General features: G+C 33.1%; 1 protein-coding gene across 3 annotated transcripts; it reads right to left on the reverse strand.

Moving 5' to 3' along the window:
* Positions 1-2185: 2185 nt before the first annotated feature.
* Positions 2186-8341, reverse strand: LOC133191359 (uncharacterized). Of its 3 annotated transcripts, XM_061327110.1 has the most exons (7): positions 8089-8341; positions 7876-7890; positions 5476-5569; positions 4472-4566; positions 4301-4386; positions 3311-3433; positions 2186-2496 (listed from the first exon to the last, which is right to left on the reverse strand). In XM_061327110.1, exons 1-7 carry the CDS (start codon positions 8166-8168, stop codon positions 2384-2386), a joined length of 606 nt encoding a protein of 201 aa, XP_061183094.1. In that variant the 5' UTR covers positions 8169-8341; the 3' UTR covers positions 2186-2383. The 3 variants fall into 3 exon arrangements, with proteins under 3 accessions (XP_061183094.1, XP_061183095.1, XP_061183093.1); XM_061327111.1 differs by lacking the exon at positions 7876-7890 and having other exon boundaries at positions 8089-8340; XM_061327109.1 differs by lacking the exons at positions 7876-7890; positions 8089-8341 and adding an exon at positions 6735-7167.
* Between the last annotated feature and the right edge of the window lie 8072 nt (positions 8342-16413).

The raw sequence follows: 16413 nt of genomic DNA on the forward strand, positions 1-16413 counted from the left end.
ATTTAAAAATTGGTCATACTCAGATCGTTATCAGTTGGGAAACATAAACAACATACGCAGAAGATATTTGAATATTACTGCATAATGTGGGAAGTTGATGTTGGAAAAGCAAATTTCATCACATTTGTTATTCTGTTGTCCATCAACCAATGGCTGCAATAATGCATTAAAAATACGTAACCGTATAGTGCATGGAATATAGAACATCGAAAATGCATATTTTGTCAATTACTAGATGCACACACTAACAGGACTTTACAATTCTAAAGGTGTTTCAAGGTACATGTGTAGAAATATATTTGTATTGTTTGTGCTTATCATGTTTAGGCACCGAAAGTCATGTTTATAGAATGATTTTTATGTCCCCGTATTCAAAGATTTGGGGACATGTCTGTCTCTTTGTCCGCAAAACATTGAACAGTTGGTGCTAGGGCTTTCATATTCAATATACATGTGTATTTCCAGTGACAAGACCTTTCTTTGGATACCGTCATGAGCTTAACCTTGGAGTTTGATCTACTTTTGAAAATTTTTTAACCTTGGTCATAACTTTTGAATGGTTGGCGCTACAGCTTTCATATTTCACTTACATATTTCTTGTGATAAGACCTGTTTTAATTACTATCATTTTTGACCTGAAGACCTTGACATTGGAGTTTGACTTTGTTTTGGAAAACTTTAACCTTTAATGGTTGGTGCCAGAGCTTTCGGGATTCATGTGTATTTCCTATGACAACACCTTTCTTTGGGTTTCAACATTTTATGACCTCGAGACTTACTTTTGAAAAATTTAAACCTTGGCCATATTTGATGGGTTGGTGCTAGGGTTTCACGTGTGTGTTCCTTGTGACAATGCCTTTCTTTTGATACCACTATTTTTTACCTCATGATCTAGACTTGAAGTCTTATCTACATTTGAAAAACTTAAACCTAAGGCATAATTTTAATGGGTCGGTGCGGTGCTAGGCTTTCATGTTTCATATGTGTGTTCCTTGTGACCAGACGTCTCTTTTGTTACCAACATTTTTGGTCCATGACTTTGATCCTGACATTTAACCTACTTTTGATAGACCTTGGCATGAGTAACGTTGCCATAAGGGGGCATTAGTATTTTAAAATTACATCTTGTTTTACTATAATTACAGTAGAAATGACAAAGGGTCTAAACCCAAGTTGTTTCTCAAATTTACAAAAACGGCATTTAACACAAAACAAAAGTCAAAGACTCGTAAAGTACAAACATCAGAAAGGAAGAAAAATGAACAATTGAAGATCAGAGTGCTAAGAAATATACATGTATAAAACGAGTCTCATAGCACGTACTTGGATTCATACCTCTAATTATTTTTAAAATCTTTAGGGGAAGAAAGTAATGCACTAAAACAAAATAGTTTCTGAACTTGCAAACAGTCTGTACTAAAAATCCTTGATATATAAAAAAAAGAAGAGAAAATTCCACGTTCAAAACCATTTTCAGTTTTGTTTCTCTTTGACAGGAAAAGAATTGAATTGTTTGATATGTGCATATCCTGAATTCTGGAAATTTTTACTTTCATTTTCAGATGTTTCTGTGAACACGTGCGTTTTGCCGGAAAACGAATATGTCGTGCCATCTCGAGAATTTAACCAGTCAGAGAGAATATGACATGCTTTCATATGAGGGATGTTCCATCCTTCTACAAAAATTAAGGGGAATGCATTTCCTATGGGAAATGTATTAGTGAACTGTTTACCCACTTGCCTACCGTACGCTCAATTAAAAAGCTGGAGTAAGTTATAGTTTTCGCGTTCTTTAATGAAACTTGCTTAATACATGTATAGTTCTGAGTAATCTTCAAATTTCCTGTTCATACTATTTATTTTTCTTCCATTTTAAACGTCCATACATAACTCGCTATTGTATGAGACCTGAATTAGCAGGTACTTGTATAGTGAGAACTCATTTCTTGAGAAAGCAAAGGTTTTACTCATCGGTTGACTGAACTGAGTAGTAGATTTTGAGCATTAAATAACATTTAAGTTCATATTTTAAAAGGAAAGACTTTCATATTTTGTAAAAATTTCCTCATTACAAATATTGTATGCATGAATTTCGGAACTGTAAGTTTTATACGTTTTATTTAGCTGACTTATAACAAACTTTAATTGTAATATCCAACAGGAAATGTAGTAATTTTAGAAAGCATTTGTTAAATCATCACATGACTTTTTATTGAACATATATGAACAATACATTAAAATATAAATAAACTGAGAAAAATTTTAAACAAAACAAGTATAATTTTAATAAACACGTAAATGTGAGCAAAAATAAAAGTCAGAAATACTGAATGGTTCTGGTATAAATTCTCCATTCTTAAAACGGAGACCGGAAGTGACGATATCAATTGGCACCATAGCGGTAGAATCCCTTATATTTAGGAGACACATTCAGTCCCATTTTCCTGGCGACATCTCCTCCCTGATAGGATGGGGAGGCGGGCTGAACTGGGGGGTCTGCAAGTAGATCATGTCAATTCACGTTAATGTGATACCTTTAGCCAAAGTGTCACGTGATTTATCTGTCATCATTTGAAAATATTTCTCTTTAATTCTTTTGTCTGATTATAATACTTTTTTTTCTATTTTGATCAGAAGTTAGGATTATTCTGTAAATTCATTGAAGAAAAAGTCACTTGAAAATACAAATCTTTACAAACTAGCAAACTAATACAAGTATAATATAATAGCACAAAGGTGCACATCTTTAAATAAATACTGAAGCAACTGCAAGCTGTGTTATTAGTCCATTATGTAAAGTATTCCTTGCTGTGTTTTTATCTATCTTAGTTTAAGATAAATAGAGAAATTTAAGTAAACAGATGGCGCATGCAATTACTGAGCTGTGTATTCCTTCTAAACATCCATCATCTGAATACAAACTTCTTGCATACACCTGATGGGTGCCATTTCATAAAAATAGTTTATATACAGTAATAAGCGTGAAAAGAAACTTTTCAACTGCCATGCAAATGGATTAGTTTTAACTGTGATTGTAGTTGTTAAAGTGTATCATGTTTTCCAATACATTAAAGTTACGAAATCTGAGTAAATTTTCTTAGGCGAACTTTTAAGAGACATGTGATTAAAACGACACAGACTAGCACATGCGTCTAGACTTACAAGGCGACTCAACAGTAGATGTACCTAATGGTGCGAAGGGGTCAAAATAGGCGCGGGTAGGAGAGAACGAAAGGCGCCTCCCGGGCCCCTCAGGTCGGTACGGATCTTAAAGAAAAAGAAAGCCATCAGAACAGACAGACAGACTTACAGTTGACGGATTCGCCGACCGGCTTCGTCTCAGGTGATACTTTGTTTTTAATGTGTGGCATCATCGGTACTTGTGATGTCAACGCCTGGTTGAAATTTTCTGAATCGTAAACACTAATCAGACCTGAAGTACATTGAATTAGAATATTGGAAAAAAATAAAGCACATTCTGTTTGAAATGAAGGTTTACGTAATTCAATGATTTCTGTAACAATTTTTGTAACTATTCAAAGCATATAAAAATAATTGACCTTCTACATTAAAACAAGCATGTTTTAGACTTAACACCTAAGGATATCCGCTCCTCCGTCAGGTAGGATAACTCTTACATCTATTATTTAATCTAAAAAGTCTAAAAATGAAGCTTGAAATTGAAATATTTCGTGCAGCAATTTTCATTTAATGCATCTCAATATGATTCAAGGTACTTTGAAGACTTAGAAACGGTCTTGTCAAATGTTGAACATCTGTACTTCATAAAAGAAAAAAATAAAATCATTTTTAGAGAAATCGAATTTCCTTTAAGCTAGCATGAGGTACCAATGCTTATTAGCATGATATGAAATTAGACGTGATGTGTGATATCTAGCAATGATAGCACAAGCTTTTTACACTAAGTATTATATAACAATTGAAGTAAATAGAAGAACTAATATACTGTATAAGCATTAAGAATGCAATTTTCTCCAAATGTCTGGATGCCTACATTTTTTATCCTAAAATATATTTGTTGATCAATTTTCAATTAGAAAATACATAGCTGGTGCTTTTATTCGCAATTCCTGAAAAGATTTTTGATATTTGATAATTTTCCCTATATAATATGATTTACTGTAAAGATAAACTTTGAAGAAATACCATGGGGAAATTCACAGTACTCTGTGAAATCAGAGACAATTTTGTTATTTTTTTACTTAAAAGCTAATTTTCAGAACCTGAGGATCGGACTACCTTAAATTATTTTCTTTTTGTTTATTAACATGATTTATACCATCAACATAGACAACTCGACTTCCTCCGTGCCCTAGAACTTCCTTTATGTGTCTCCAACTCCCTCCAATTCTCCCTTGCCTTTGCCTGGATGGAACAAATACGCTTAAAATTAAACATTTAAAATTGGACGAAAAATCAATGCAAGAACCTACACGAAGTATAAAATTACCTTGGATTTCCAGGGTTTGGGTATCTGTAGGCGATTTTGTTGGTTAAATTACTGAAGGCTTTCTTGAACTGTAAATCATGTTCTTTTTGTTCGCTCTAGAAAAGAATATTTTAAAATATTTACATTTCCAAGTATTTTTCCTTAAGATTCTTTGCAAATTAGAAGATTACAAGTTCATTTCCTCATGAACTACCATGAGCATGAATATCTCCATTGTTACGTCATAATACCTTACTTGACGTCAAAACTATAGTGCAAACTGTTTTGCTTGAAAAATGACAGTTGAATGGCGTAACTTATGGATTCTAGTCAGAAAAATAATGTAAATATAAGAAATGAATTTAATTTTTGAAAATTCATGAGGTACATGAACTACAACGCTTCACGCCGGCATATGAAGCGCTAACGCGCTTCATGAAATATGCCGGCGTGAAGCGTCCTAGTTCATGTCCTCATGAATCTTCAAAAATTAAACTCTTTTCTTAATAAAACAATATATCTTTGATTTAGGTTTTGGGATAAAAAAAATCTTTGATAGGCAGAAATAAAAAAAAATCAATCTCTGTGCAAACTTACACGTGTAAACCACACACCTTCACCGCCTTCTAAACGTGGACTGGACGCATACCAAAGCATTCTCGTCAGTTTCTAAATTTCTAAATTAATGACGTCATAATTGCTTGCGAATTGGGGTCACTGGATATTTAATTATGACGTCACCGTCTACTTTTTTTTTTTAAATAAAATATTCTTTACCATGTTTACCTGGCCCGAAGACCATAACTTAAGTTAAATTGGTAAAACTATTGAAATAATTTTGAAAATGAAACAAAAATTTCACTGCATATGTTTGTATTTGTATTTCATATTAACATGCAAGTTTTAAAATATTTTTGTTAAATAAAACTCAAGATTTTAAAAATAAAAATTTTGACGCAAGTCTGTTCTCAGGTTATGGTCTTTGGCCCTTATTCGTATCTAGGAGAGACAACTCATAGACTGACCTTTTTTAAATTATGCCAGTTATTATCTGACATTGTGACAGGAACCCCATTCCGGGAAACTTTCATCCAATCGTTCATGTTTCCATATGTTGTCCTAACAACGAACAAAAGAATCAATGGTTCAATAAGGTACAAAGGCTTTTAAAGAGGGAATAAACTATGCATTTTATAGCGAAGAAAGATCGTAAATTAGAGTATTATACCGATGCAAAGTTAAGTTCTTTTATGCGGAACGAGTGATTTTATTTCAGTGTAGAATAAAGAATTTGTGGAAATAAATAATGAGAAATATCTTAATGACACAGAATTAAGTGCTCATTAAGGTGTGCATATTTGGTGGAAATCGCTGTAATATAATTCCCTTATCAACTCTTTCATACATGTACATGTATATGTCATTCGCTTATGATTTTGACCACCAACGAAAAAAATCAAGATTTTTAAAGTCTATAGTAAATTACAATTATAAATAGAGTAGTAAACTTCACTACTCCCAAGTTTGACTGAAATAACACTAGAACTAAACCTCATCACGATTTACAGTTAGATTAATTTAAAGAAACTGATTATATACATACTTTCAATCAAATCCATATGGGATTGTTTCTAAAATCTGTATACAATGCATGCCAACTCTTTTTGAGAAATCTTTAAAGAGCGATTAAAAAGAAGCATTTTTAAAGCTGTAGATTTGTTTTGCTCCTATAGTGTGTTTGTCCATTTCGAATTTTTATTTTCCCTTCGTAATAAAAGTCAATAAAAGTAATTCAATGTTTTCCATCCTTGGCAATGGGAAGATATTATTTGCAATGTAGAAATGTAGTTGTATTTAAATCAACGTTTCCTTATAATCGAATAAAAAGATTGATGTGTTAGAAATCGGTTTGAAAGTGTATTTAAGAAGAGGTCAAATTTCCTCAAAACGAATTAAAACTTCATATTTTTTACTCAAGTTTCAAAATCTTTGGTCTAAATAACCGAAAATAATAAGCATTAAAAGAGTTGCTCGCGTCTTATCTTTTATACCAATCAAACGAGCAAGATTCAATTTCATATATTTAAAAAAAAAATTAGTCTAAAGAAGTTTACAAAATGCTCAATAAAACATGGACATTTAGCTTCGACGTCCTTGTCAACAGCATTTTGCAATATGCACGAGTAAATTATTAAGTTCAATGAAATGGTGTTTTACAAAACATAAAAGTGCACTCGAAGCGATGATAATACTCATGGCTAACAAAAATTAATTAAAATGTCACCTTTCTCTGCGAACACCAGGCGGCTCAAAGTCACTCCATAAGTACGCGGGGGTGAAGTTCTGGGCGGAGGCGGGCCTAGGTGGGGCCACGACTGTCGGGGTGGGCTCGCAGTACGTAGGTTGATCGCCGTACATGGTTCAGACACGGGCAGTGTTGAGTGTTGCTAGACCTTTTTACTCCTACACCTAACAGTTAATCGTCCACCGTGTCAAGTGAATCGCACGACACCCGTTAATCCCAAAGGTGATTATATCCTGTATCCTTTTTAAATGCCTTTTGTTGGAAAAAAATATCACCGTCTACCGAACTCCACATAGACTGTATATTTAAACTATGGGTAAATATTTTCTTATCTTAGATGAATTACAGTGTTTGAGATTCGATAACAACGGTACCCCTTGCATGGCCCCGAAAGATTAAATCCCCTACAAACCGTTTTGTGTGTGCTTAACGACTGCTTTATAGGTATATAGACCGGTAATGTTGTATTGCTAACTAATCAATATCTATTAATGAATTATGCACGTCCCTTAGAGCTTCGTAACGCAATGATTCAAACTTTCAAAGCCATGTTCGTCGGAAAGGCTTCAAGACAAAGACATTCGCAGTCCACATTTAATACTGAAGATTATGAAACAAAAAAAAAAATAATAATAAAAGTGCTACAATTTACATTCGTGACAACTTTTTTTCTTTTCTTTTCCTCTACAACATTGAGCCGTCAGGTCTTTTGTTTTCCATTCTGCGGGTAATTTTTTTTCGCGCCATTCTGCATTAACCGATATATGGATTGTTTTATTTTTCAAAAAATTTGTAGCAATTTGCCAGACAATTATTTATATTTTCTTAATGAAATTATTGTATACAAATTGAGGAATGAATTTTAAATGTTGTTAAAAATATTTTTATTGCCAAGAATGGAAATTAAAACAAGGAAAGTGCGAAAGAATAACAAGTTGAAGTGAGCGCAAATAAATACTCAAATTAAAAAGCGTAAAAGAAAACTAGTGATAGGCTAAAAAAAAAGTCTATGATGCATGGTCAATTCTACTCCACGCCGAAATAGTGATGGCTTCAGATTTAATCTACACTCGTCTGGGAAACAGTGCTTGTATGGATAATATCTGATAATAATACGTACTCATAGCCCCCGATACTGAAATAAAGTGGCAAAACTTTTATTTTCTGAGTTTATTTCAAATCTGCCAAAAAAATTGTAGAAATGAAAAGAAAATTTTAAAAGTTTATAACTACGTTCTTTTTTATTATATTACATGAATGAAACAAAGGACAGATTGTTGTTAGATAAAACATACAGAAAAAAATATGAATGAATGTGTGATAATAGTCTTACTTGTGTCGACTCAGTGGTCGATATCGGCGGAGAATCGTCTCACTGGTGAAATCCGGGTTTGGTTGAGGTGCCAGAGCCATGTCTATCGTACGAACGATTCCACAATATACAGAGAAATAGCTTATGTCGAACTCTCATTAATAGGAAACGATACCCAAAGAATTACATTCTATAATAGGCTTAGATTAATAAACCATTGAACCTTTCAGAGTGCGGATGTCTCTCGCTCCAATGAGCTTTCATCAGGAGATGTCCAAATTTCGAGTCACGGTCTCCGCCCCGCCCCCTATAGACGATAGAGAATGTCTGTTAGAGAAGAGTTACAATGTCTACAGAATATCTGGGTGTCTGTTCATCAGTGTGTTCTTTATCAAACACTGCAGTGCAGATGTAACCTATTGTGTCCGCGGTAAATTAAATCAGCTCAGCCATTATATGTAGTATTTATTAAGGGTACTTATAAGACAATACCCCCCTCAAAACTCTGACATTCTGTTGACGGGGATATTTAAACACTGCATCAGCTAAAGCCGTATTATCACAGTTTGGCATTCTTATAAAGATTTGATTTTGTCATTGACGTAGACACGTGTAATCATTACATGAATGAAAATAGAATTCTTTTTTCCGTTGACCATGTTTATTAACTTTGTTTTTAGAGGCTGTTTTTTTTTTAGGTTGGCTCTCTTCTGCATTCTCAAAATGATGTATAGCTCAGGCACGTAGTATCGTTCTCGAAAAGAGGGGAGGGCAACCAGAAAAAAAAAATTGACAACTTACCTGAAAGAAAACTTTGCCCCCCCCCCTCCAAAAAAAAAATTGTAATTGTTTCCCCCGATAAAATACAGAAAATGACAATAAAGAGGCAATCCTCTGCCCTCTTGTCTTCTCCTTAGAAAAAAATAAAACAAAAACAATTCTCTGGTAGTCAAAATTTGGATTATGTGATCGTCGACAAAAATTTTATCAAAGTGGGCCTTTCAGTTGTTCATATTAGGTTCATTGTTACTTGTAGAGGTTCATCGGTTTGATTAAGAATCAATCAATTTTTCTTAACCAAGTTAGACTCAATCTTCTGAAAACAACCAGGCTTTACTGTCTTCTAATGTATTTAAAATCATTGGACTAAAGCTTAAGGCGAGGATGGGGTCCGTGATCCAAAATGAATACAATAAGATCCAAAGGCCAAACTTCAATTTTCAGATCAGTCTGGCAGTTTAAGGAGGCATAAGTTTGTCTAATTTAACCTTTTTAAGCGCTAAGCGCAGCGCAAAGCGCTTACTGTCATCTTATATCTACTTCCGTTCGCGATCCAGCGCCACTAAGCAAGTTAGATAACTCCACTGGGTTTTCTAAAAATATGCAACTGGAAATCCCCGACTCTCTTTCGGCTATTTTAGTGTAATACTAAATTACGTGCAGTCTAATAATAGGAGTCAATTAGTTAGGTAAAGATATGCATGTACATTGTACGAAAATCCACTGTTAGTAGATAAGGGCGGTTCTTGTCATGCTTATCTCTATACATTGTAGATCATTTAAAATCGTGTCGGCACTCATCACTTGTGTACCATGTAGCTTACAACTGCTGCATCTATGGCGCATATACTTAATTGAAAACGGTTTATTACATGTATATGTCATGTACATGTAATGCAGTGATTGAATAAGTACATATTTTAAAAACTCAGATGGGATTTTAATAAGTATTTAAAACTCAAACTGGAATTGAGTTATTTAGTAGAAAAATTCGCATAAAATTGATTTACAAAATACTTACATATGTACGTTCTATATAACTTATACCATATAAACTATTATGTCTTCTTCCAGACCTTTATTTCAGACAATGTAACTAAAACAAGTCTTTCTTTTATCACCCTTGCACCATGCAGAGAGCTATCAATGAAATTGATTTTCGCATCTCAGTATCAATAAGTAACAGACTAGAATGCATTCATGGACCGTCTATACTTGTAGTTGTACTCTATACTTGTAATATGGGTAAAAATATGATGTAAATAGTTCTAAAGGAAAGGCAGTTTGCGGCTGTACGTACATGTAGGGCATGTGGTGGCTGTGTTTTCAACGAATCCACTCAAATAGGAAAACTAATTTCTCGGAATATTGTGCTTTCAAATTGTGTGTGCAGTGCGCAAGATATGGCGAAAAATGCGAAAACTTTAATTAAACGTTCTTAGCAATGGACAGGAATAGCGCCGATGAAATGTTAAGCAAACAGTTAATACTCGTATTAGGAAACTAGGAAGAAATAGTTTATGTAAAGATGTGCGCGTGTTGCCGATTTGACTGCGAAGCAACTTAATGAGGACTTCATAAAAACAGAAAAAGCAATGTTATATACCTTCATGAAGATTTATTAATACTTGAGATTAATATACTGTATTTTCTTTCTTGGGCTGTTGAATTATTTATCATGGAAATAGCAGAAAAATTACGGGCAATTATTTTCAGCATTCCTTTTCAACTAACACAACAGTGCTGTGAATATTTTCCCCTCTAAACACGTTTTGCGTGGTAGTTAAAATCATACATAAACAAGTAAAGAATGGTGAAAAGCAACAAACGTCAGTAAAAAAAAATACTGAAGCATTTTAAAGTACATGTATTTCAACAATAGTCCAAAATACTTTTGGGGATTTAATGACATATTTTTAATCCAAAGAAGAAAGGTATGAAATTTTTATTTTAAAAAAGTAATACTTACAAATCAGATATACATATTGTGAGATCAACAGAAAAGACAGTTTTTGTTGAAAATACATTATAAATCATGTATACGAAAATCAGAGATAAAAGGATAGCACCGAATGTTTTATCATCAAACAAAGAAGATAAATATAATATCTTTACACTCAAAATGTATATTTACCAATTATCTCTGACAAAAGGAGGTTAACTCTACGGGTGCTCATTTCATTAACATAGAGTTTTGTCACATGACGTTGTTACAAACATGATGCCGATATGCTGCACAGCGCGATGAATGTGAAGTGTTAAAAATGTATAATACACAGCTGTAGCATATTCAAAACAAAATTTAATATATAGTCTATGTTTTATTTATCATTAATAAATACTGGACGCCCGTAGAGATTGTGTAAATATCTTACACACTTCATTAATGTATTTCTTGTAAAATCCTTTCTATAAAATCGTAAATTTATAAATCGCATATGAATATGAAAAAAAGAGATATACTAAAAACAATTTAGTGAAAATACTAGTATTCGATATTTTTGAGATGTTTTATTCATAACTTTAATAAATAATTATGTAATAAATAAGGAAATATTTATCGACGCAATAAACAAATAGCATCTTTATTTTCCGAGTGCAGTTTCTAAAATTAAACCACAGTCACTAACAGCCAGTCATCAATTTGAAACACTCGTACACACGGAATGAATTTATTATTAAAAATTATCACCAGAACATTTTAGCTGTCGGTGTTGCAAATAAATGAGAGGAATTTCAGCGACATTTTCAAGTGTTCAAAATTATTTAGATATACACTTTCCAGAAAAATTAATGTATAGCTAGATTTATAGTCTAAATTTGGTCGGAGAACTCGTCGACCATCCCCTCCGATAAATTGCATTTATACGCAAAGCTACCTCTTATAGACTCCTATAAGGAGATGGAGAAAAGAAAATATTTTTACATGTTTTTTTCTTTTTTTTTTAATTAGGTTTGAGAAATACATTGCTGTTTGGAGTAAATATCAGCCATTTAATTTGTATATATTGTTTTGTTTTTTTTAAGAAACGGAAAAATGTTTTCTTGCAATTTCATGTATGTGAAATTGATTGATCTTTTGACAGAAGAAGAAAATGTAAAATGCTTAAAAGAAAAAGTCTTAAGACATTGTTGAATTTAATTCATATCCCAACGGGAATTTTTCATGACTCACATGTTTGATTATGTAACAAACAACTGTGCTCGCCCTAGCGCAGGCGCACTGTCAAGATATTGCTTAAATTCCAATACAACAGGCAATTTAAATTTAAAATGATTCTGATGAATTTAAAATTGCAAAATGCTTAGCGCTTCCCAGTACTTTCAGTACTTGGATTTTTTTTTTTTTGCTAGATATATTTTTCTTTCACAATCTTCTGCATAAGACGCTGGTCACACAGGAAAAAAAAAATAGAATTTTATTATACATATCGGGTCAGCATTTTAGAAGCACCGAGCTTTTTATTGCACCATAAAACTATACGACGCATTATAAAAGGTATTATTATATCTCAAGGTTGTATTCATAAACTCGAAAAATGTACACAAATATATTGTGTCGGATCATTTTACTTGAGGACTGCTGAAAAGATTAAGTGTTGTACGGAGTCAAGAAAATGTTAAGTATAGTTACATTAGAATTTATAATGTTTGTTTTGCTATCGTGCGACTATGCAGATTTTATATTAGATAACTATCAAGTGGTTCAGTAGATTGGACAGTGGAGCCATTTTACAGTTTTAAGGATGCGTGTACATGTACATCAGCTTAACAATTAACACAAAAAACAGTTGTTAAGATTAAGGAAAAAACTGTGTGTTTGAAAAAAAAGAATATTCTTTAATCGAAAAACATAGTAAGTTGAACTGAGACTTATTATTATACGGTTACTGCAAACTACTGGAAGTCATCTTCCATCATTAAGTTGTAAATGTATAATTAATAGGTGTACTTTTCTAACCAAGAGCGTTCTGGTCTGTCTGTCTGTCTGTCTGTGTGTTAACTTTTCATGTTTTTTACTTTAGCAGATCCATTTTTGCATTCTATATGAAGCAGGATTAATTCAAAAACCTACATGAAAAGAAGAATTCTGTTGCTATGGCCTTCAATTCGACATCTAGATATCTAATGCGTTTTCTTAATTAACAATATTCATTTTCATTCCTAAGTTAATTCGATATATATCCCACTGATCTCCGAACAAGCCACCATAGAGTCTGACATATTTGTTTCATATTTCGATATTTTACTAGAGAAAGACATTGATGGCAAACAAACAACTATTCTCTATGATAAACGTGATGACTTCAACTTCACTATCGTCAACTTCCCTTGTTTATGTAGCAATACCGATATACTATTATATTTACATCCATTGAATATTTTCTCCTATATTTCTAAAGAAAACTATTGCCGTTTCAGTTCATGAACAACACTAGGCATATCCTTGACCAGTGGCTGTTCCGTCAATAAAACGTACTATGACGTGCATATATCAATACTACAATAATTAATCTTTTTAATCCTACTTTAAATGATTATTTATACAGATATAAATTGTCTTTCTTTGGTTGTTAGTACGGGAATTAACGTCACAGCTATTGCAGAAAAAAATTTACAAAACCCGCTTACGCGGGTTATGTATTTTTTCTGCAACAGCAGCGACATTAATTCCCGTACTAACAATCAAAGAAAGCATTTTATTGTTTAAATATACTGCATATTGAATTTAAGATTCTCCGTTGATTCGATACAAAAGAACATTTCTAGGTATGAACAGTTTCTAAGGCGAGGCAGACTATTTACAAATACTAGTAAGTTAATGATACAATGATATCAACAATATCGTTTGGGATCAACGTTTCGCAAGTTCTGTGGTCGATACAATGACATTGTCGTTGAGTCGAATGTTGAATGACGTTTTTCGTGCAAATCGTTAAACCATTATTTTCACACTGAATTGTCTACGGTTTTTTCCGTTTACCAGATCATGACAGGGAACACAAGAGATAGTTACTCTTCCATGGTACCTGATCCTCTGTTTTCAGAGGTCCGTGTTGGCTCTGCTCATGATTTGTATGGTTTAAATGGACTTTTGAGCTTGACAACTGTTCGTTATCTTCACATTTCACTAGCCTCTTTTTTTAAAGGAAAAAAACCCAGCCAGTTTTGGCATAAAGTACTAAAGGGGAAGTGAAGGGGAACGAAAATTGTGAAGTTCATGGTCCCTGCCACACTGGGGCCTCAGGAGTGAACACTGGCCCAATTTTAACCAAGTTTGCATCCTCAGGATATCGGATCTGTCTGGAAGTACTTCACTGGCATTCTTATCTGACGCTAAAATGTTTGAATGTTTCATAAATGACTTCAACAATACACCAGAACCCATCAAAATGTTACCCATCTAGCTCCGAGAAGGGAATACCTATCCCACTCACTCCCATTTCAAACACTATGGCACTTGGACACACTTATCAAGCATTGTCAGTGGAAATTTTTTTATCATTAAATGCAAATGTCAATATATAATGAGAGTTGTATCATAAGTAGCGAAATAATCAACACATATTAAGAATTATGATTAAACATTAGTACCGATGTTATATACTGTAATCATGCACATATATCGATTTAGTATGGGCATAATCTGAATATTTCACAATTCATTAACTAAGAGTGTATAAATGACTGATCGTTTAAAACTTATGTAATACGTTAATATAGTGTAAAAGGTCAATAACCAGAAACGGGGTAATCGACCTTGAATGAATGAATGGTAAATCAGTTCTCAGTAATAGTTACTGTAATATTGACATTGTAGGTGCTGTATAGCAAACAGCCCATGCAATAAAAGCTATGAAAAAAGCAATGAAAAAAAGTTTCAGTGTTTAATAGTTGCATATGCATCAAAGACCACTGACGCAAATCTTTCTTCTTTTTAAAAAAACTGATTTCAACGAGGGTTAGAATTTTTTTTGTTAATAGCCCATTTTAAGTACTCAATTCCGTAGACAACGAGAAGAATACTGGATCAGGAAACTAGCTACGGCATTTCCGTGTGGTTGCAACGACCGTATAAATAATGTATGGGATCTGTCAACCCACAATGTGCCAATGTGAATGTGATGGGACTTTTTAACAAAACACCTAGACGTAGCCGTAGTCATTGACATCGATCATACAACGGACCACGTATACATGATGTCTCTTTTGATTACGTCAATTAACAATTAGGTCTTTGCCCTAACAAAAAATTATTATAGTAAACTGTAGTTAACTATAGTATCAAAGTTTTAACTATAGTAAATCTTAGTTTTACTGTAGTAAATCAAGGTATTTTAACTATGAATTTCGAATTCTTATATTTTATCTTCTCTTACTCTTCAGTGGGATTTTATTTTATTATTAACAAGAAATATTACTTTTGGAGATATAAAAGGTTCTTATCACTTGCATATGGGGTGTATATCTCTCAGTTGATTCGATACGCAAGAGCATACTCTACGTATGAACAATTTCTAAAACGAGGTAAGTTATTAACAAACAAGTTGATGAAACAAGACTATCAACAGTCTCGTTTAAAGTCATCATTTCGTAAGTTCTATGGTCGATACAATGGCTGTGAATACTGCGACTGTGAATAAATCACAGTTTTTCACTGTTGGAAATGTAATGAAACACGGAATTTCCACCACATTTTGGGCCTGGGCCCTTGGAATTGGGAATTCAAGAAGATTTTATTACTATTTGGGAAATTATATATACCAAGACAATTTCAAGAAATAAACATTAATGATGAATAAATATGAGCTTTTACATAATTATTCAGAATTTTTTTTTTTAAAACCCAAAACAAACTAATTAACAAATTGTCAGTCATCAACAGAACCATGCTTCCCTTAACTTTTGTCATTCCATTGATTTTCAAATATTTACATTTCCATTGTCTTTGTCCGCGATAAAATTACAAATTGTAAAAATACTTTATTTCTACATAAATCCACTGGTTCATCGATAGGCGCGGTTAAAAAAAAATCACGTGCGGGGCGGGACAAATAGAGACAGAAGCGGGGCTAATAGCACGGGAATTTGCAGAATCAGGAGCATGTAAATATAAGGAATAACTGTAAGATTTTTTGGATTCATGACGATGATCAATCGATTGGCTTGCGTGATAATTTTATGCATAAACGCCTTCGGCGTTTATGCAAATTATCACGCAAGCCAATCGATTGATCACATCATGAATCCAAAAAATTAGACAGTTATTCCTTAACTCTAACCATAACACACAACTCTTTCATATTTTTGGAAAAAAGAGAGGGTTTTTGCATGGGGCCTAAATTCGGTCCTACATGGGGCAGTGGAAAATCTTTGTTTCAATAAACTACTTCAAACGTACTGTGCTACAGAATATACTAGATGTGGTGTAAATCAGATGTGGATTCTCAAAAAATCCGTAAAACGTTTAGAAAATTTTAAAATCACCAAAATGATCTGACAAATAAACCTCTTTAATAAATCCTTGAATTTGCCAGTGCTTGCCCTCACAGCAAAATAAAAGGG

This window comes from Saccostrea echinata, unplaced genomic scaffold, assembly GCF_033153115.1.
Source record: "Saccostrea echinata isolate AGI-Se365-2 ecotype Australia unplaced genomic scaffold, CSIRO_AGI_Sech_v1 ptg000023l, whole genome shotgun sequence".
NCBI lineage: Eukaryota > Metazoa > Mollusca > Bivalvia > Ostreida > Ostreidae > Saccostrea > Saccostrea echinata.